Genomic DNA, 21659 nt, shown 5'->3' on the forward strand with positions numbered 1-21659 from the left:
AATCTTTTTCTCCAAATTTCACTGAGAAAAAAGTATTATGTTAAATAACATTTTAAAGGAAAGAAGAGGACATTAATTAACAACTCATAGTTCCTAATATAGTCTTCTTCCTCAAATTGACTACTTGCTTGGTTAGTGTTTAGACGATTACAGTAAAAAAGCAAAAAACAAACAAACTGTTCGAGTATTCAGTGTCATCACTTTGCCACTTGGGGAAAAAAGACTGCTCATGGCAAAGGTTTCCCTTCAGGTCTGTCTGGTAGAAAGGCCTTTTTAAAATAACATTGTGAAGTCTACTTTAACACAAACTAGAACCTTTTCTCACAAATAACCAAGTAGTTGTTGTAACCAAACTCTGACTGACAGTTGTTAAGTGTAAACCAAATAATCCTGTATTTACTATTGGTTTCAACTACAGTCAAAGTCAAAGTCTGGTTTTTATGTTTGTTGCTCTACCCTTTTTGGCCACACCAACACAACCTTCACTCACTACTTTAACAAGTTGTCAGATTCAGTCTTCCTGCAACTTGATCTGTTTAGCACGTTGTTTTTGATTGAAGACGATCACATAACAGAGGTAAAAATACAAGGGGATATGACTGGCATTACTAATCCACTGAAAATTGATTGAATGATGTTGATCTCTTTCCTAACCTTCTGCAAGCTCTCCAACTGGCCTTGAAGCTCAGTCACCTGTTAGGAGGTAAGCACAGATACAGAAACTACTTGTTAGTTTACTGCAAATATGACAAAAATACTACATACTGTTAAAAGAAGAAGGCTCATCACCAAGCTGTCAGACTGCAGAAGTAAACTGTTGTGATGTAAACTGAGCCTTTTATCATACTAGGACAATATTTACACAAATATTACATGAAGATGTGAAATGTGCAAAGAATTTGTTTTGTCAAAAATAGTTTTGGTGCATATCAGCACCAGAAAAAAAAAAAAGATAACTCTTTGACATCACAGAGTTGGGGGGTCATCACATCATCACATGACCTCACATTGTTAATAATTGTTGCTCACCTTACTCTCTGCTTGGCTCAGAGCAGTCTTGAGGCTAGAGATTTCCTGGTCGTGGCTCTGTTGGCTGGTTTGGTGGGTCTGCTGAAGCTCTTTCTGACTGGTGAGGTTCTGCTGAAGGGTTTCTTTAGCCTGCTGAAGCTCCCTTTGGAGCTGCTGAATCTGGTTCTGACGGGCTTGAGCTTGAGACTGAGCTGTTTTTAACTGGTTCTGCACCTTTAAGAAAAAATGAAGCAGGTAATGTGGTTACTGTAGGCCTATTCTCAGATACTGGCTGGGATTCTTTTAGATCTGGTGATGGAGCTCATGTGCATTAACAGTCTTTAGACCAATAGTCCAAATAAATAAAAGGTCAACCACAAATCTAGCAAATAGGTAAAATCCCTGTTCCTGCAAGAATTCTCACCTGCTGGGTGTGACTCTTAGCTTGTTGAAGCTCTTTCTGATTTTGGGTTAGTTGGTTCTGATTCTGCTGCAGTTGAGTCTGGGTCTGGGACAGCTGGGACTGGAGCTGTAGGATCAAAGACATGACAGAGCCAATGGCATGATGAATCTACACGCTATCTGCTATCTGAGCTAGCAGCTATCTGAATATGGTGTTCATTTTTCCCATCTGTGAATAAAGACTTGCAGGCAGTTTCACCTAACTTTGTCAAACCGTACCTGTGTCAGCTGGTTTTGGACCTCCTGGACCTTTTCCTTGAGCTGCTGGTTTTCCTTCTGGGCTCTTTCCAGCTCCTGCAGGGACTTCTGGGCCTGGTGAAAAACTGACAATTAAACTAAAAGAAACAGAACCACTATTGCATCTCTGTGTATCTCAATACACATAAATATCACACATAATTATGTGTGATAAATAAAACTAGGAGATATTTTTTGCTCTGAATTGACTTCAATCATTAAGTATCAAAGTTATTTGGGTGGACCGGTGATTAACTGGATAGGAATTGATCTAGATGCATAGAGCAGAACTTTTTTGTTCCAAATATCTTAAATCCCTCCATGAGCCTTTTTTTATTTTTTGGTAAATATGATAAAAAATTAAGTTGGGGAAAAAAATAAAGACTTGCACTGGTCATGTTTAACTTTGCTCACCTCCTCCTGTTTTTTCTGCACTTCTCCTTTCAGGGCACTCAGCTCCTCCTGGGTCTTGCTGAGCTGCTCCTGAGCTTTATTCAACTCCTGCTGTACCTCCTGGTTTGGAGCCACCTCGCTTCCTGCTTTAGTAGCTGTTTCACTGACCAGCTGGAAAAGACAAACATAAATCCCCATTGCAGTTGTTCTCCACGGTCAATGGGTCCAAACCGTTTCCACAAACCTATCGCCGCACCTTGTCATGCTGGGCTTTGAGCTCCTCGTACTGGGTTTTATAGCGTCGTCCAATCTTCTTCACCTGGGTTATGGTCTTGTTCTTCTCCACAATGTCATTGTTTTTTGTTTCCAGGTCTTTCTTCAGAGAGTCTCTTTCGGACGTCAGGCGGGCAACAGACTCTCTGAGGCCATGTAGCTGCGACTGAGCTGAATTTCCACTCGCACTGGATCTGATTCACACATAATCATCTGTGTAAGGTTATTTTTTTGGATGCATTGATCAATTTTCTACTGAGTTGCTGGAAATTAGGTTCCGATCACTTAGGCAGCAAAACTGCAAAAGTCTGGTACAAACCACACAAAAGAAACTAGAGTTGGGAAAGTACCGTTCAGTTCACCTTTGTGGCGTTAGTGTATTTAACAGGTGTAAGCCTGTGTGTGTTGCTCTACCTGGCCAGCTCAGCCTTCAGCTTGGCTGTCTCCTCAGCCAGCTGTGTGATGCGCTTCTGTTGAGCCTCTCTCTCCGTGGTGAGTTTCTGTCTCTCCTCAACATCACCGTCTTTCTGTTGGCTGATCAGTTGCTGTAAAAATCAAAATCACAAATCTTCTAAATCTTTTGCTTGCTGACTGAATGTATAAACTACTACACTATGGAGCCACTATGTTGCAGAAATGAGAGAGAGAGAAAAAAAGCATTTACACATGTACTCAACCTCCTCCACAGAGTGGCATTACCTGATTTTTTGCTTTTAATCGTTTAAAGTCTTCCTCCAACAGCCTCTTGTCAGCCTGCAGGGAGCCATTCTTCTCTGACAGCACAGACAGAGAGTGATGCAGAGGGCTGATGTCTGACTGGAGTTTTGTGATCTGGTGAGACACAATGTTGGGCGTTTTAAAGCTTGCTGCATGTTTGACACCAGACTCTCTATATTTGTATCACTTCAGCTGATGTGCACCTTTTGATTTCTGTAACTTGGCACTTTGCAAAGCTCGGTTGAAGACACAAGTATACGATCGTGTTGGTTTTTTACTGCCATTTTAATGACATTCCAGTACAGAAGCTTAGAGATATATACAATTACAGTGCGATATTGCTACAGTTTGAAAACTTGTAACTTTGTGGGGGGGGAAAAGTCATTTCTTCTGGTTTTGACTTCCTCCCTTCCTATACAAGTGCTTATGTTGTGATAATGCTCGAGCGGTGGCATCTATTGTTTAGGAGAACATAGCAGCGGCTTCTTGCCTCTTATTGACGGATATAAATAGAACTGCCTGATAATATTGCAGCAGCACAAAAAGTAACCAACGTGGTATATACTGTACACAAGAGTAGTTGCAGTAGGCTTCCAGGTATGCTGTAGTGACGATCTGTATTGTAACTGACTCCACAACATTTTGTTATAGAAATTTGCTGCAACTGCTTAAGGTGAAGTATGTCAGGTAAAGGGGGGTACGTTATTTGAACTTGTTTCCAGTAGCAGAGCCATTTCTCTTCAGCTGTTTATTATTGCAGATTGTAACGTTCAATCTTTTTTTTTTTTGAAAATATTATGCATTGAAGATAAGTTATTTTGTCAGTTATAGCTCTTGGAGAGAAAGGTTACAGTTAGAAAAAAAGAAGATGGAACTGGCCAAGACAAACATGAAGACAAATGGTGACATGCAGTGCAGTGCAAACTCACTTTAGCCTGAGCTTGCTGCAGTTCTTGCTCCAGTTTATCTCGGTCCATTTTGAGCATCTTGTTGGTTTCTCGAAGAGCACTGATAGTCTCCATCTTCTTTAGCTGCTCTTCCTGCTGCACTAGAGTTTTTGCTGTAGCCTGACATAGAGGAAGAAACATATACAGAGAAGTAACAAACAGTATTCTCTATTATGTCCTTTGCACATTTAAAAGTCACACTAGCATCCTACTTGCTGCTTATTTTTAAAAACAAAAAAACACTATTTCTTGCTAAATCCGGTACGGACGCTCTGTACTTACAATACAAGTTTCTGAACTGACTATCAACCTCACAGTGTTCAAGAAGTTGCATAGTAACAAATTTGTGGAAGTAAAGTTTTACAAAGTATAATGAAGCTCTTCATTCTGTAGTAGATTCTCAAATATTAATCAAGGCCTCTTTTTCCTCCAAAAATAACTTGTTGTTTTGTTTTTTGAGCAAACTGATATTATTTACATTTACTCGGCTAAAGTTACAGCATTATGGTGTTTCAAGTGAGGCAAGAGGTGACTCTTACGGCAACAAAAACCAGGACCTCCCACTATATTGGTGTCACAGCTTCACTAATCTAACTAATCTACAGTCACCACACTATATACACCAGCTTTTAATTGACTACGTTATTTGATCCCAAAAGGTTGATTCTGTTCATCTGGACGTAGCGTTTTCAATGGGAGAAACATCTCATCACTCATCCAAGTGACTTCTTGGGATTTACTTACCTGGATGATTGAGCATGGATCAAGATATGTTATTTGATCAAAGGTAAAACAGATCAAACACTCCCCCAACTCATACCTGCATCTTCTCCCTCTCAGCATTTAGGGTTTCTTGTAGTTCCTTTAATTCTCTCTCTTGGTGTTCCACTTGCTGTTTGTAACGAAGAGCCTCTCCGTCAGACGCCTCACATTGCGCTATAGCGATATCCTTTTCCCGCCGCACAAACCTGCACCGCAAACGCACATTTTACACTCAGTTCTACTTTGAACAAGTAAAAGATTTATAATGAAAGAATTATTAGAATTTCATTTCATCATAAGGTGCTTCAGAGGTAACGATGTTTACATACTCTATTATAAAATAAACTGCAGTGTCAGCTATTTCAATACTTTCAATACACAATAACACAAACACTGATCAACCAGCTCGTGTTACAGTACCTGAGTATTTCTAGTATTTGCTCAGTGGTCTTTCCTTCCTCACTGAATGACAAGTCAAGCTGCTGCGGTTGCTGCTGTTGTTGTTGCAGCTGGCGGCTCTTAGCAGCTATTTCATCCATTTGTTCATGCAGGAGGGAATTCTGCTTTCCCAACTCCTCACAGTGACGGCTCTGATTTGACAGATCCTCCTGAATGACAGTCATAGTAAGGACTGTTACGATCATTCACAAACAGTCTTCTAATTACATTTTAATTTTCTTAAACTAAGATTCATAATGTGGTTTGTTCAACTTTATATATCTCAAACAGTTATTCAGACCTGTGTGAAAAGAGGGATGTTAGCTTGCCCGATTAAGATTATTGGGTTGTTGTTCTACCTTCAGCTTTTTCTCTGCTGTACTCCAGGCTGCAGTTTTCTCCTGCAGGAGGGAGGTGGTCTTCTTCAATTCCTCCTCTAACTCCATCTTTTGTGCTGCTCCTTGTTGGAATTTTTTCTTCAGTTCCTGTAGAGCCTCCACATCAGCAGCATGAAGCATTAGCTCCCGCTCATACTTAGCCTGTGCCTCTCCAGCTAGCTTAGTCTGACAGGAGAAGAGAAGGGGAGGGACCTTCAGTTGCATGTCAAGTGTGGTTTTCTTACTGTAGGCAAAAATTAAAAAGAAAATACTGGCAACCACCAGCGTTACCCCTCAGCCTCCTAGTAGACACACTTATGATATCATTTTCAAAATCCTACATCACCTTGTTGTCAAGTTATAAAGTCCACAAGAGTTTTGGAAAACTTAGTCTGTACTTGAATCTCAGTGACCTTGACCTCAAACTCCTTCAAGAATTTCAGTAGATGCACCTATGTTATCAATTTGAAAATCTAGATAACTTCTTTTTTGAGTTATGAAATTCACAAGAATTTCTGAAAATTAGGTCAAGGTCACTGAGATTCAAGCTAATCCAAGATGTACGTTGCCTTGTTTATGAGTTGGTGGTGGGGTGATGACAATACCCCACCACCTTTTTACGGCTGAAGGGTAAAAACTGGTAGGAGTACAGTAGAAACCAAGTATATTAATCAATGCACGTGTGTGTACCTGCAGCAGGCTGTCCTGCACAGCCTTCTGCTCCAGAGTTACAGCAGCAGCTGCCCTCTCCAGAGCCTCCTGTTGCTCTACCCGACTGGCCTTCAGACTGCGTTGCAGCTCACACACCTGTACAAAGAGAGTATAGGAGATTACGGTCATTGCATTATCAAGTTGTCCGTGGATCTATATGTGCCTGAACAATTGAGCTTATTCTATAATTTGCATTTTAAAAACAAATAATTGTTGGTGACTAATTTGTCATATCATTCATAATAATTATGCTCACGTGGGTCATGCAGCACAAAGTTATTAAAGTTGTGATGGTGAAGGCAAACATGGCTGGAAGCGTTACTGCTGGAGATTCAATTCCCAAAAGAGCAGCTACTTTAGTGGTGTGGAATTATTTTAGATACAAACCAGCATATACACAACAGACCAGTGCAAAAAGCCTGTAATGTCGAAGGGGGGAAATATCTCTAACTTATTTCACCTTCTTAAGCATCAGCACCCAAGCCTGTATCAGGAATGTCTGAAAGCCTGGGAGGAAAGCTCTGCAGCTAATGCTACAAACTAAAACAAAGTAAGCTAGTTCAGCATGGCATCACCAAGTCTCTCGCCAGTTGCATGACTTGATGCATTCTCAATGATCCAGGTAAGTAAATCCCAAAAGGTTGATTCTATTCACCTGGACATAGACGATATTACCCAAACTGTCACCATTTGTTTGCCAAAAGATATGATATGATTTCAAGACGGCACTCCCAGACTCATTGTTATCTGTGAATTACTATGTACTAACCACAGATTTATAGTCAAGTAGTATGACAGCCTTACCTCAGTCTGAGGCAAAGAGCAGGGGGAGAAATTAGTTTTATACTTCTTAAAGTTATTGCACTTTTTAAGGTAGTTTTCATAGAATATTTCAAGTCAATGTGTTACGTTTATTTTGTCAAATGAATAACAACCAATTTTTTCTGTATTTTGGCAAATTTATCGCTATCGTGGTAATACTCTGAAATATCGTGTTTGGGCCATATTACCCATTCCTACACCAAGTGGGTCCTCAGTTGGGTACTGATTTGGGATGCAGACGATAAAACACACGGTATAGGGATTAGTAGAAAAACCTGAATTAAGCCATCTTCAGGGCTTACTTTCCTAGTGACAATGGCATACACAATTAATCATGTGGCTGCCAGTTAATGATCATTGCCATGAGAGTAGAAATAGCTGATGCTCTGTTAAAGCATTTTTGAAAAGCACCTTATATACAAATGTGCAAATAGTTTGTGACTGCCTGGCTTATTTTTTCACGTTTCTTGTTGCCTTTGTATTGTACGTATGGTAGAATCTTGAAGTCGACATCGAGTCAACATTTACAGCTGTGGTCAGAAGTTGACATCATGGGTGTGAATGTGATGGTAAATTTGGCATACAGCCGTAATGACGTAAAAGAAATCAACACAGGGACAAAAATTATACACACAGGCTCAAATATACAAACACTGACTTAAATGTTTTACAAAGGTTCTACAATGTATTTTAACTTGACACAGTCAAAGCCTATTTACTTCTCATTGGTCATCATGATTGACTCTAACTGCTAGTTTTTCTTTGCCAGCATAAAAATGTATTTGTCTGAAATGAAAATTAGATTGACCAATATACAACAATGGGAAAGTGCCAGAAATTCAGCAAAGATCTAAGAAATTATAGATTTACACAAGTCGGGAAGGTTTAGTGGAGCAATTTCTAAACAAATGTAGATTCCAAATTTTGTTCAAATTCAAGTTATTCAGTGTGTCTTTTTCCAGACCATGGCAAACTAACACAAGAACCTCCAAGGCTCAAGCCCGGAAACTGCTGAAACACCACTGTCACGGTCCACATTGAAGCAAGTTTAATGTAGCCGTGGACTGAGTGGGTGACATCCAAGAAAGAACCCCCTAGTCCAAAATTAACACTTTCAAGCTCAACTTTGCAGCTGCCCACACAGGCACTTGTTTTTAAAGTCATTACAGATGTATGCTGTTCAATTGTTCCACTCTATTCTAAGAGATCAGTAAAAGTCTAAATTACTATAACATTTATCCCTGATAAGTGTATATATGCAAACTTATGACCACAGCACTAAGTAAACGTGTGCTTGTATCAGAACTAGAGATGGCACGATACCACTTTTTTATGTCCGATACCGATATCATAAATTTGGATATCTGCCGATACCGATATGAATCCGATATAGTGTTTTTTAATCAACAAAACTGTTTTTTAAATATCTTGCTGCATTTTGTATAAGTTCATACTCAAGTTTAAAACAACAACTACACTAAAGCTATTCTGTTATACCTGTATGCAAAAAAAAATATTTCATAGTTCAGCAATACTGATCAATCTAATAAACTTAAACCTACACCATCCTCCCTATTCTGGTATTTTAAAGAGTACTTAGCATAAATATTAAGCAACCTAACTAATAGGGTTCCAACTCCCAGCAACAACAAAAATAAATAAATAAAAAATAGGGAACCACCCCTCACGCTCCACCTCATGATGCTTAATCGACGTAATCAACCTTAATTTGATGCAGTGTGAAAAAAAATGCACAGAAATCAATTATTTTTCAAGAAATATTAAATAGATTCAACATCTTTCTTCAACAAAATTGCAGACTGCACAGATGGTACCTTCCCAAAGTAAAAAGTACTATAGCTTACTAGGGTATATATTAGACTTAATAGTCACTATATACAGTAATTGACTTCTATTCATTTTACATCAAATTAAAACTTTGGGTGTCAGATAATTATTTATTAAAAGCTAGACATTTTAAATGAGAATAAGAAAGAAAAGTATGTCTTTGTGCCCCCTTTTCCCTGTTAATGCCCTATCGGCCCCCCTGGCTAAACTTTGCTAGATCCGCCCCTGCACAGTTACCAGCGTCAGCTACGTAGAAAAAGATCCTCGAGTAGAAAGTAATATTAAATACATTCTAACAATAGCTGATCAAGCTTAAACGTGCTGCTGTTGTTCAGCCGCTGGTTTCCTCTTTCTGGTGCAAAGTGGGCCAAAAGCAAACTAGAGACACGGACTCGCAACAGAAAAGCCGATCAGCTGATCGTTAAGCAGTTTCATGATTGAAGTAGCAGCAGGAGAGGCAGTCGCTTGTTAAGCTTAACGCAGGAATGCTTTACAAACATTCAGAGATGGACTTACACACTTGCTTTACTTCTCTCGGGGATAACTTTGTCGGAGATGAAATGCCGGGTTGCTAGCGAAGCTCCACATGCTATCCAGACCACCGACAGGTCCCGCATGCCACAGCCGCTCTATCACGTGATGCATACTGCTCCGACTGCTAACGTTCTGAGGTGAGTTACGGCGTGTTGCAAGTTTTGTGAGGTGCTTTCGTGATATTTAATGGATCGGATTACATTTTTTATTTTTCTCCGATATCCGATCCAGTAATTTAGGTCAGTATCGGACCGATACCGATACGTAATATCGGATCGGTCCATCTCTAATCAGAACACATGTTAAATTATAACTCACTTGTTTCTCCACTGCACCCACAGCCTTTCTTCTTTCCTCTTGCTCTTGCTGCTTCATTTTCTCCAACTCTAAAATCTTCTTCTCCAGCTGCTTCTGCACCTCTTCCGACTCTTTCAGACGAACCTCCAGAGGAGAACGTAGCTAAAGCATGAAGAAAGGTCAGTATGAGAGTATGTTAAAAGGTGCACAGAGCAAGGAAGTACAGTATTTAGTAGTATTTAGGAGCGGTACCTCCTTCTCTTTCTCTAGACTGTCTTCCAGAGTCAGCACCACGGATCTATACTGCTCTACAGAGGCATTAGCACTCTTCAGCTGCTCCTCTAATTCACTCTTTTTCTCCTCAACACTGTGCAGGAGACCTTTCACCTCTGAGAGCTCCTGCTCTGATTGGCTGGGTAGCTGGGAGGCTGCTGGGACTGGAGAGCGCACTGTGGGAGACATTACTATTGTTTTACAGCTGACTTTGAGTATACAGGTACATTAACCCTTTGTACGGCCATAATAACTTACCTCTCAACGGTGCTCGGAGGCCTACGGCCCTGGTAACTGGCGTGGTGGTGGTGCTGGAGGTGGTGGTAGCCTCAGAGGAGGTAGCAGAGGCCAGCTGGGCTTTCAGTGCTGCCACCTGCTGTTCAGAGCTACGCAGCAGCTCCCTGGTCTTCTGCTGCAGTGTGTTTTGGGTCTCCAGCTGCTTCTTAGCTTCTAACAACTGAGCCTGTAGAGCAAATGGAGGTTACAAAGGAACAAGGAATGAAACTCTTATAACACACACACACACACACACACACACACACACACACACACACACACACACACTCAGTCTATCAGTCTACTCGAGCCATGCGCTCTCCAACAACGTTTACAATGAAAGAAATAAACACAAATATTATACATACGTCCATAGTACGCCCAAGGGCATGTCTCTGTGCCACTTCCTGTTCTAGTCTGGTCTTCATCGAAGCCAGTTCTGACTCCAGTTGTTCTATCTTGTTGTTCAGATGCTGGCGTGTCTCTGTTTCTGCACGCTCCATTGTCAACTGGACATGACATCCCAAGAAAGTGAATTTAACACTTTTAAACTTTAGACATGCTTTATACCTATACTGAAGGAGAAAGAGATGACTACCAAAACAGGTGTTCAGAGTAGTCTAAAGCTTTGGTATATTTACATACACCTCATACTACGGCTGGGCCATATTATACTTCACTTTATACTTTATACTTTATAATGTTAGGCAATGATAAGAAAATGACATAAAATGTGCATGCGCGGTGCCTTTGTTTTCATACGCACATGGCAGAAAAAGCATGGCGGCGACAGAAAACAAGAAGGGCAAAAGTGGATTGTTGAATGAAACAGATGAACAAGAATTGTTTTCAAAACCTGCAACTTCAGTGATGTGAAACTGGTTTGGTTTTTGTCCGTCAGATACCCACCACATTTTTTATAGAACATGCAAGTGGACCGTCGTTATTAACGTATTTTCTGCACTATAATGGGGCGACCGTGGTTCAGGGGGTTGGGAAGCTCATCTTGTAACCAGAAGGTTGCCGGTTTGATCCCCAGCTCTGTTTGTCTTAGTCATTGTGTCCTTGGGCAAGACACTTCACCTACCGCCTACTGGTGATGGCCAGAGGGGCTGATGGCGCGATATGGCAGCCTCGCTTCTGTCAGTCTGCCCCAGGGCAGCTGTGGCTACAACTGTAGCTGCCTTCACCAGTGTGTGAATGTGAGAGTGAATGAATAGTGGAATTGTAAAGCTCTTTGAGGGTCTCAAAAAGCGCTATATAAATGCAATCCATTATTATTATTATTATTATTATAATAATAAGGCACTCTTAAAAGCCTTTAATTTTCTCAAAAATGAACAGTGCACCTTAAAATCTGGTGTGCCTTATGTATGAATTCTGGTTGTGCTTACTGACCTCGAACTCATTTTATGCTCAAAAATCTGTCAAAAAATGTCTTAGTATGACTTTGGTAAGCTACGAAGCCACGCTACTTGATGGATTGTCAGAGCATAACAGCTACCGTAGTCAGGAGCCTAGCGGAGTAATACGTACTGCGCTTCAACATAATATTACCGTATTGTGTGTGTGTATAAGGACCCCAAAATGGCACCTGTTAAGAGATATGCGTATGAAGCACATTTTAAACTCAAGGCTATCAATCGCGCAGTAGAACATGGGAACAGAGAATTCAGCATTAATGAGTCAATGGTACAGAAGTGGAGGAAGCAAGAAGATAGACTTATCTGACTGATTTGTTTCGCTTAATGTGCCTTATAATCCCGTGCACCTTACGGTCCAAAAAATACGGACTTGACTTATTTATTTGGCACACTGCAGTTTCATATTGCAAAGCACCTCTTTTTAACTTTTGTGGATATTATACATGGTTATGCTCAGGATATGTCAGCCCATTTCCACTGAAAATGCCTTTTGGTTAAACTATCAGCAAGGAATTTGCATTTGCACTGTTACATTTTTATACAGGGAGTGCAGAATTATTAGGCAAATGAGTATTTTGTCCACATCAACCTCTTCATGCATGTTGTCTTACTCCAAGCTATATAGGCTCGAAAGCCTACTACCAATTAAGCATATTAGGTGATGTGCATCTCTGTAATGAGAAGGGGTGTGGTCTAATGACATCAACACCCTATATCAGGTGTGCATAAGTATTAGGCAACTTCCTTTCCTTTGGCAAAATGGGTCAAAAGAAGGACTTGACAGGCTCAGAAAAGTCAAAAATAGTGAGATATCTTGCAGAGGGATGCAGCAGTCTCAAAATTGCAAAGCTTCTGAAGCGTGATCATCGAACAATCAAGCGTTTCATTCAAAATAGTCAACAGGGTCGTAAGAAGCGTGTGGAAAAACCAAGGCACAAAATAACTGCCCATGAACTGAGAAAAGTCAAGCGTGCAGCTGCCAAGATGCCACTTGCCACCAGTTTGGCCATATTTCAGAGCTGCAACATCACTGGAGTGCCCAAAAGCACAAGGTGTGCAATACTCAGAGACATGGCCAAGGTAAGAAAGGCTGAAAGACGACCACCACTGAATAAGACACACAAGCTGAAACGTCAAGACTGGGCCAAGAAATATCTCAAGACTGGTTTTTCTAAGGTTTTATGGACTGATGAAATGAGAGTGAGTCTTGATGGGCCAGATGGATGGGCCCGTGGCTGGATTGGTAAAGGGCAGAGAGCTCCAGTCTGACTCAGACGCCAGCAAGGTGGAGGTGGAGTACTGGTTTGGGCTGGTATCATCAAAGATGAGCTTGTGGGGCCTTTTCGGGTTGAGGATGGAGTCAAGCTCAACTCCCAGTCCTACTGCCAGTTTCTGGAAGACACCTTCTTCAAGCAGTGGTACAGGAAGAAGTCTGCATCCTTCAAGAAAAACATGATTTTCATGCAGGACAATGCTCCATCACACGCGTCCAAGTACTCCACAGCGTGGCTGGCAAGAAAGGGTATAAAAGAAGAAAAACTAATGACATGGCCTCCTTGTTCACCTGATCTGAACCCCATTGAGAACCTGTGGTCCATCATCAAATGTGAGATTTACAAGGAGGGAAAACAGTACACCTCTCTGAACAGTGTCTGGGAGGCTGTGGTTGCTGCTGCACGCAATGTTGATGGTGAACAGATCAAAACACTGACAGGATCCATGGATGGCAGGCTTTTGAGTGTCCTTGCAAAGAAAGGTGGCTATATTGGTCACTGATTTGTTTTTGTTTTGTTTTTGAATGTCAGAAATGTATATTTGTGAATGTGGAGATGTTATATTGGTTTCACTGGTAAAAATAAATAATTGAAATGGGTATATATTTGTTTTTTGTTAAGTTGCCTAATAATTCTGCACAGTAATAGTCACCTGCACACACAGATATCCCCCTAAAATAGCTAAAACTAAAAACAAACTAAAAACTACTTCCAGAAACATTCAGCTTTGATATTAATGAGTTTTTTGGGTTCATTGAGAACATGGTTGTTGTTCAATAATAAAATTATTCCTCAGAAATACAACTTGCCTAATAATTCTGCACTCCCTGTATAGCTTTAATGCACATAAAAAACAGCTGAGTGAAAATAAATTGATGGGTTTTTTTTTTTTTACACTAATAAAGTTGTGGAATTATATCGATATCAGTTATATCGTTATCGCAAATTTTCCAATATATATATCGTGCTAAATATTTTTGTCCATATTGCCCTGCCCTACCTCATACATATAGAAATTACCAAAAGCATCCTGTCTCCAAACCCTGCTGCTGTAATATGGTACCTGTATGGTCTTGAGGTTGGTGAGCAACAAGTTTTGGTTACGTTGTTCAGCCAGCATGGCTTCCTTCTCTCGACTGAGTCGACTCTCTGCTTGTCTCAACATGTCTCTCTCTTTTGTCAGGTTCTCCACACGCACCTACAGACAGAGGCAGGTTACTGACAAAATGACAAAGGTGACAAAAGTGCCCATGAAACAACAAATATGACCATGAACTTGATCCAAATTCAGAGGATCATATATGTAATATTTTGTTCTTGCTCTCACCAAGAAAGATTATTTTTGTTTTGTCTCGTTCAGACCCAAAAGTACACATGATTAGAATTTTAACTTACTAGGGAGCACATTCATTTCCCTTTTTATTCCGTTTATGTTTATGAAGCAACTGCAAAAGCTACGTGAACATAAATTGCTAACTGGTTATGCCTTTATGGGGCAGTCTGGTTTTATTTTTAACATGTAGGTGTCATGTGTGGCTCAGCCATTAAACTGCGAATCCGCCAATGCTAAAAGATGCTTGAAGTAAATGTGGAATTGAAGCCTAAAACGCACATTGATACAGTCTACTATAACCTTTCTTCCCAATCATTCATAGTGACGTTTAATGTACTTCCAAGGTGAGTTAATATAAACTTCTCAGACATATCACAGGTGTTTAATAGACCAAACCAGAAAGAACTCTGGAGTATTGAAAATCCTCTCTTGTTTTGATCAACTCAGGCCGCTGAAACCTAATGTACAGAGAGGCAGATGTACTTTTGGGCCATTTCCATTGCAAAGAGAGAAAAGAAGGCGCGGAAATTTTACAAGACAAAAATCCGTCAACCGGTCTTTTAGGTTAAAAAGCAGACAGACCCATTAGTCTAGCAAAATAAGTTATAAATAAAACTCCTTGCAGTGGTCAAGTGGCCCAGCTGTAAATTAAGTTACGGTATTACAAGTACAAAAAACAAAACAAAACATGTGCCTAAATTAAGCTACTATGTTAATATTATCTTAGGAAAATATTGGTTTTAATGTTTAATGTTCTCCATAAGTCCCTTTATCTTTCTAGCCGTCCTGATCCCCACTGCTCACCTCTTCCAGAGCAATTTTTTCATTAGCCTGCCTCAGGTCCTGGCTCATTGTGTGGATAATGTGCTCGTGTCGCTGGGCTGTTACAGACATCTTTTGGTTCCTCTCCTGAAGGATAACGATCTCTCGGCGGTATGCTGATACAGCCTCCTGGAGTATTTCGTATCTGGTATTTAGAAACACACACAGATCTCAGCCTTTAAAAATAAATCCTGGCAACTCCCAGTACTACCCCTAAGCCTCCTGGTAGACACACCAATGGTATCAATGCTACATCACTTTGTTTTTAAGTTATTGCATTCACAAGATTGAGAAAAACTTCTTCTGACCTTGAGGTCACTGACATTCAAACTCGTACAAGATTTTTAATAGATGCAACTATTGTATCAATTTGAAAACTGAGTCACTGCATTTAACGACAATACTCCTTCAGCCGTTTACAGGCGAGCGGTAAAAAAAGCATAAACTGTCACATTAGTGTTTTGTGTCCTAAACCCACCGCTTGTTGCTGAACTCCAGCTGAGAAGTCAGCTTGGCATGGCTGGAGCGGAGTTCCGTCAGCTGCCTTTGCAGCCGATCATTGGTTTCATTCAGTATCCTGTCGTTCTCTGCCTTCTCCTTCTTATACAGCGTGAAGGCGTCATTGAGCTGGGAACAGACGGACATCAGAAGAGCTTCAAGAATTCGATTCCTAACTCAACATTCACTTTCATATAGAGATGTGCTCGTGTGTACCTGTTTTAAAGCTGCTTTTGTCTGAGCATTCGGTGCCGACTCTGCAGCAGCAGCTCTCTGAGGAGTAGAGCGAGTAGCTGGTATTGAAGAGCGGCCCTGTGCAGGTTGGGGAGAAGAGTCTTGACCTGAAGTTGCAAACAAAATAAATAAATAAAAATAAAAGCTTGACTGTGTGTGTATTCACCAACAAAGATGCTACATACAGGTCTTAGTATTTTTTTGTCACCTTGAGGGGGCAGACTGAAGCCAGTGCTCTGTGTCAGCAAAGCCTTGTACATGTCTCTCTGCCTTGCATTTGAATCTGCCAGCTGTTTCTGCTGGTTCCTCTGCTCTCTCAGTTGCTCCACCTCCTTATGCAGTCGATCCACACTGGACTCCAACTCTGATATCCTACAAGAAACCAAGGGCACATACTTCACGTTTAAAATAGACAGATATTTTCCCTGATTAACTACGATAAATAAAGATATCAGTTGACTTCATAATTAACTGGTTGAAAACAGTAATGTGAATACCAAGATAAATAATGTACCATTATTAGCTAAAATGTTATTAATTTGCAATATTGTTAAAAATACTACAATAAAGTATTTAGAATCCCCGTTCCATGACAGGTAAAATAGCTATAATTCAGTTTGATAATTTGCAAATGAATTAAACCCCATATTTAATTAAAATAGTGCAAATGCAAGATTTAAAAGGTTGAGTCTGAGTTCACTCTTAGGAACTTGGAAATTTGCAGTTTAGAAAACAAAACAATGTTTAAAATTTTCAGCAGCTCAGTAGTTCGTTGCCTAAAAAGTGTCAAAAAATATTTTCATGGAATGAGTCTGGGCTACATGCTCACCAGTTTAGCCATGCTGTTGCAGAATGTGTTTTAGCATTAATAATAACAAATAAATAATAATGCTGAATTTAATTGCAATCACTTCAATCACTCACCCACAGAGTGGCAGCAAGCCTCTAACGCAGCGGTCTCCAACCTTTTTTGCGCCGCGGGCCGGTTTATGCCCGACAATATTTTCACGGACCGGCCTTTAAGGTGTCGCGGATAAATACAACAAAATAAAACTAGTACCGGTACCGAAAAAAGAAGATTTATTCATAACACACGTGAAAAGACCCAGGAAAACCAAGTTAACAATAAAAACAATAACAAAATAACGCTGAAAACCGATAAAAACCCTGAAAACCATACATTCCATACCTGAGCCTCAACTCTCGCGGCCCGGTACCAAACGACTCACGGACCGGTACCGGTCCGAGGCCCGAAGGTTGGGGATCGCTGCTCTAACGCATCTTTTGAGATTCCTTAATCAATCTTTGATCAAATTACCTAAAAACAAATGCTGACTAGTCCTACTATGACTACCACACCAGACACTACAGTCCAATCTTTTGTCATCTCAGTGGCGTGAAGACACAAAACTCCCAATGGTTAGATTGATTTGCTTCTGTACATCCAATTAAAATCACGTCTACTAGTTACTGAAAGTTCAGTGTTAAGACATTTGTGTTACTGCATTGTGGACACAATTGTACACCAATTATAAAAATAAGTAGCAGGGCTAAATATAATAGCCCCATCACATTTACCGTGCTGATGTTACTTGGCTCTGCTGTTTGTCCTTCTCCTCCTCCAGCTCCCTCAGCCTTCCCAGAAGGCTTTGGTTGTGCCTCTGGAGCTCCTCCACACTGCGGAAAGACAGCTGGTGAGGGCTGATCACCTCTGAAGTCCTAGAAATGTCAGCAGAGCTGCCGTCATCCTTGGTCACGTGGTTGCCCCTGGCTTCCTCCAACTCCACCAGAAGACCACACACCTGGAGAGAAATGAATCAGTGCAAGCTCTACTCTGTGTTTGACATTAATAATTTATTATTTCCCCACTCACATGATGGGCATTAAACCTAATCGGATATAACAGCACTAATGAATGAATTTCTTCTGTGTATTGCTCTGAATATCTTAGGCTACGTTCACACTGCAGGCAAAAGTGCATCAAATCTGACTTTTCTGACCCTATGCGACCCATATCCGATCATGGTATGACAGTTTGAACGGCACAAATCCGATATTTTCAAATCCAATGTAGGTCACTTTCGTATGTGGTACTGAATCCGATACATATCTGATATTTTGGAAAGCAACTGCTGTTTGAATGGTCATGTTGCATTAAATCCGTCTTTTACGTCACTGACACAAGACAGACAGCAATTTCAGCGCCGGAGAAGACAGCCTCTCACATCCCAATCCCACCACTCCTGGTTCTGACTCCATGTCCATATATACCTCTGCACGGAGGTAGCAGCCACTGCTGCAAACAAGGCCATTATTACAGCTCTCTTTTTTCTCAGTGTCCTTCTTTCTCTAATTAATTTGTCAAAATTCTGTCGGTTATGACTGTGCCCAAATTGATAGACTGCTGCAACAACACCTACTAGCTCTGTAGCCGCCATTTTTTCTTCCGTAAACAGAGCATGTGTGTGACGTCTTCTCTTGCACATGCAGGCTGCTTTGAGGGCCGTGAACCGTTCACACTAGAGCGCGTTTGCTGTCACATTTTATTTGTAATGTGAACAACCAGACAAAAAAAAAAAAAATCGTATTTGATCAAAAAAATCGGAATTGAGCATTAAGACCTGCAGTGTGAATGTAGCCTTAGCATACCTGAGCAGATGTATCCTCCAAGAGTCTTTCAATCCTCAGTTTCTCTCTCTCCAGGGTATCACAGTGCTGCTTTACCTCCTCTTTCTCTTTTTGCAAACTGTAGATTTCCTAATGGCAAAAAATGAACAATATGCAAGTTTTATGTAACCAAACAAATCAAAAAGTGAATCAATCGGGGTTATAAAACAGCTGCTTTACTGTCCGAGCTTGCTCCAGTTTGTTGCACAGGGAGGCCATGGATCTCTGCATGCTCTCATACTCCTCCCTCTGTTGTTTCAGGACAGGAGCTTTGGATTCGACCTCCTGAACAATCTCATCCAGCACACGGCTCACTCTCCTCGTCTCTTGCTTCTCCAGCTGAAGCTGTGTCTGACACTCAGCATACGCATTATACAGCTAAACACAGAGACAGCAAAAGAAGAATTCTTAACCACAAACGTCTACACTGCTCTCTACACTACAGTAGTACAGATACACTACTGGAAGGACGATTTACAGCACACTTGAAAATATCTAGAAACTTGCAATATATCAGAGTGTCTCAAGTAACAACCGCAATAAACAAATGAATGGTTATTCTTGGTTAAGCCCTCCATTTTTTTTGACGTAACATAGCAAAGCAATACAATGCTCTCTAATGGCCTAAAATTTTGTTCAAAACACTCCTTTGAAAAGCTGCTCCATGATGATGTGGTTTATGGCACCCTTTCTGGATATTCATAATACCAAATAGCCCTTCTACCACATCCCAAAGGTGTTTTATTGGATTCAGACGTAGTGTCTAATTCTCACTGACACCTTGGTAAAATCCTGTGAACTCACATCAAAGAACTTCATGCCAGGTTTAACAATCGCTGCAATGGAGGCTGCTGAAGGGCACATGGCATCCAACTGTTCTTCAGTCATAGAAGGCATGCCTGGAACACAACATGCACATGTAAATAAAGCTGTTATGTGTTTCCAGAGACATTCTCATAAAAGCAGACTTCAGCTTGATAAGCACAGGTAAGACGTGTGTGTGTGTGTGTTCTCACAGCAGTGTTTGCCTGCAGCCTTCACTGTAGCATTTTCCAACTCCTTCTCCATTTTCTTGACCTTCTCTTTAAGCTCTTCTTCAAGACGAGTCTTTAGCTCCTCACCCTCTGACACCTTCTTTTCTAGAGCCTTATTGGCTGCAAAGAGAGCAAAATCAACCACACAGAGGTCATCAGTAACACTTTGAATATGGAAAGGTACAGAGCAGGTTAAATATATTAAGAATACACATTTACTACAAAGGCTTTGGGGTTGATGATAGCACTAGTTTTTGTTTGCATTATAAACGAATATTCAGACTTTCATTTAATGACCAGGTGTGCAGAAACAAAACTAAAAACATGGATTTGTACCTTCAAGTGTTTCTTTCACCAGCTTGCTGAGTTCTTCAACAGCTCTGCTCAGTTCTTGGGTCTTTGTCTCCATGTCTGTTGCTGCCCCCTACAGGGAGGAAAAGAATGACTCTTAGAAGAACATGGCACTACAGTATGACAGAAGGTCTTAGTTATTTAAGCAACAACTATCTTAGTGACTTTTCACCTTATAGAGTGAAGACAACTTGACATGAGCATTGAGTTCGTTGCGGTACTTCTCTTCCATGGCGCTCTTCTCATCTTTGACCTGGAAATACATTTAGAAAATAAATGCAATGCATAAAATATGTGTATGCAATCACTGTATCATTAATTAAATTGGCAGATTAAAAAAATGCTGATCAATTGTTTGATCAATAAAACCATTAAACATACTTGAAGAGATCTTTCAATAAATCCTGGAGCACAAAGTTTCGAAGGCAACTAATTAAGGTTTAAGCGCTTTGACACAGCTCACCACTGTCACCATGGAAACACAAAAACTCATAAAGCTTTCCAAGAAGACAGAGTATAGATGACATTTTTATGACTTATCACATATTTATCTATTTTATTTGACTTTGACTCTACTTGATAGCATTTATACATTTTTGCATTTAAGAAAATGTTTTTTCTAAAAACTAAAATTGAATATGACGCATAAAAACACAGGAGTTTTTTGGTGTTTTTTTGGACAAATGAAACAGATGACGGACAAAACAAAAACAATGCAGTTTCTAAAATGGAAACCAATGAACAGTTCATTTTGAAAGACCTTTATTTTTTTCTCTTTTGAATATTTATTATTGCTCATTAAGAAGTCACAAGTATTTCTTGTCCAATTAATCAATTACTAAAATAATCAAATGCTGCAGCCCTACACAAGTGTTTCTGTGTTACCTGTTTCAGTTTGTTGTTGAGGTCTTCAGCTCTTTTATTCTGACTTTCACCGGTTTCCTTCAGAACAGTGAGTTGACTTTCCAGTACAGCCACCTGTGGAAAGGAAATATTGTTAATAAAGACGTTAGCGCTGTAGCTAGAATAGCTAATTAACCCTACATATTCCACAACTAATGCTAATAAAGGAGATTAAAACCAACAGGGAATTTACATTCAGTTTATACAGTACTGAATGTAAATACAGTACTGTATCAATCTTACCTTCTGCTCGCTGCTCTTCAGACTGCTCTGCAGCTCCAGGATCTCTTCGCCTTTCTCTCTGTTGGTGTTCAGCAGTTCCTCAGTTTTGGTCTTTAGCTCTGCAGTCAACCACTCGATCTTCTTCTCAAGCAGCTCCTTCTCCTGCTCCATGCGCTTCTCCCGGTGCTGTAAGATACATTTCCAGTAACACTTCTCTCTTCACGCCACAAAATATTTCCAGAGGAAAAAAATGGCATTTTAAAGGGGGACCAATTATGGTTTTTACTATAAGCTCAAAAATAAATAATTCGCAATCTTTGTTCAACCTGAACAGGCCTCAACACTTCTTGTCTGAAAGAAACAGTTTCATTTTCTATCCCTTTAAGACTGTCCAACTAAAAGGTCACTGTCTTCTAAAAGGCTTTCCCTTGTCTGGCTTCCACAAATAGAACTCAGTGCCAGTAAGCACCTTCTCTGCAGGACTGCAGGCCTTCTCGATTAAGTCAAAAATAATGATTATTG

General features: G+C 40.3%; 1 protein-coding gene across 5 annotated transcripts in view; it reads right to left on the minus strand.

Annotated features, from left to right (window-relative positions):
- LOC146554195 (nucleoprotein TPR-like) overlaps positions 1-21659 on the minus strand; it is a 34438-nt gene that overhangs the window by 9092 nt on the left and 3687 nt on the right. For all 5 annotated transcript variants that reach the window (XM_085256097.1, XM_085256093.1, XM_085256096.1 and 2 more), the window contains exons 6-36: positions 21159-21323; positions 20898-20990; positions 20185-20265; positions 19998-20085; positions 19644-19781; positions 19432-19526; positions 18808-19005; positions 18610-18717; positions 17539-17762; positions 16169-16332; positions 15943-16067; positions 15707-15855; positions 15211-15373; positions 14137-14271; positions 10744-10884; positions 10358-10562; positions 10079-10275; positions 9848-9988; positions 6305-6421; positions 5597-5800; positions 5220-5407; positions 4858-5005; positions 4020-4157; positions 3073-3204; positions 2788-2918; positions 2357-2567; positions 2122-2271; positions 1690-1782; positions 1433-1537; positions 1030-1242; positions 655-693 (exon numbers count right to left, since the gene is read on the minus strand). In XM_085256097.1, coding sequence (XP_085112223.1) covers positions 655-693; positions 1030-1242; positions 1433-1537; positions 1690-1782; positions 2122-2271; positions 2357-2567; positions 2788-2918; positions 3073-3204; positions 4020-4157; positions 4858-5005; positions 5220-5407; positions 5597-5800; positions 6305-6421; positions 9848-9988; positions 10079-10275; positions 10358-10562; positions 10744-10884; positions 14137-14271; positions 15211-15373; positions 15707-15855; positions 15943-16067; positions 16169-16332; positions 17539-17762; positions 18610-18717; positions 18808-19005; positions 19432-19526; positions 19644-19781; positions 19998-20085; positions 20185-20265; positions 20898-20990; positions 21159-21323 — 4479 coding nt within the window. The remainder of the gene's footprint in view (positions 1-654; positions 694-1029; positions 1243-1432; positions 1538-1689; positions 1783-2121; positions 2272-2356; positions 2568-2787; positions 2919-3072; positions 3205-4019; positions 4158-4857; positions 5006-5219; positions 5408-5596; positions 5801-6304; positions 6422-9847; positions 9989-10078; positions 10276-10357; positions 10563-10743; positions 10885-14136; positions 14272-15210; positions 15374-15706; positions 15856-15942; positions 16068-16168; positions 16333-17538; positions 17763-18609; positions 18718-18807; positions 19006-19431; positions 19527-19643; positions 19782-19997; positions 20086-20184; positions 20266-20897; positions 20991-21158; positions 21324-21659) is intronic.

This window comes from Mchenga conophoros, linkage group LG18 (assembly GCF_057382185.1).
Source record: "Mchenga conophoros isolate Kocher_MC1m ecotype Shallow Benthic linkage group LG18, M_conophoros_male_GT1.1, whole genome shotgun sequence".
Classification (NCBI taxonomy): Eukaryota; Metazoa; Chordata; class Actinopteri; order Cichliformes; family Cichlidae; genus Mchenga; species Mchenga conophoros.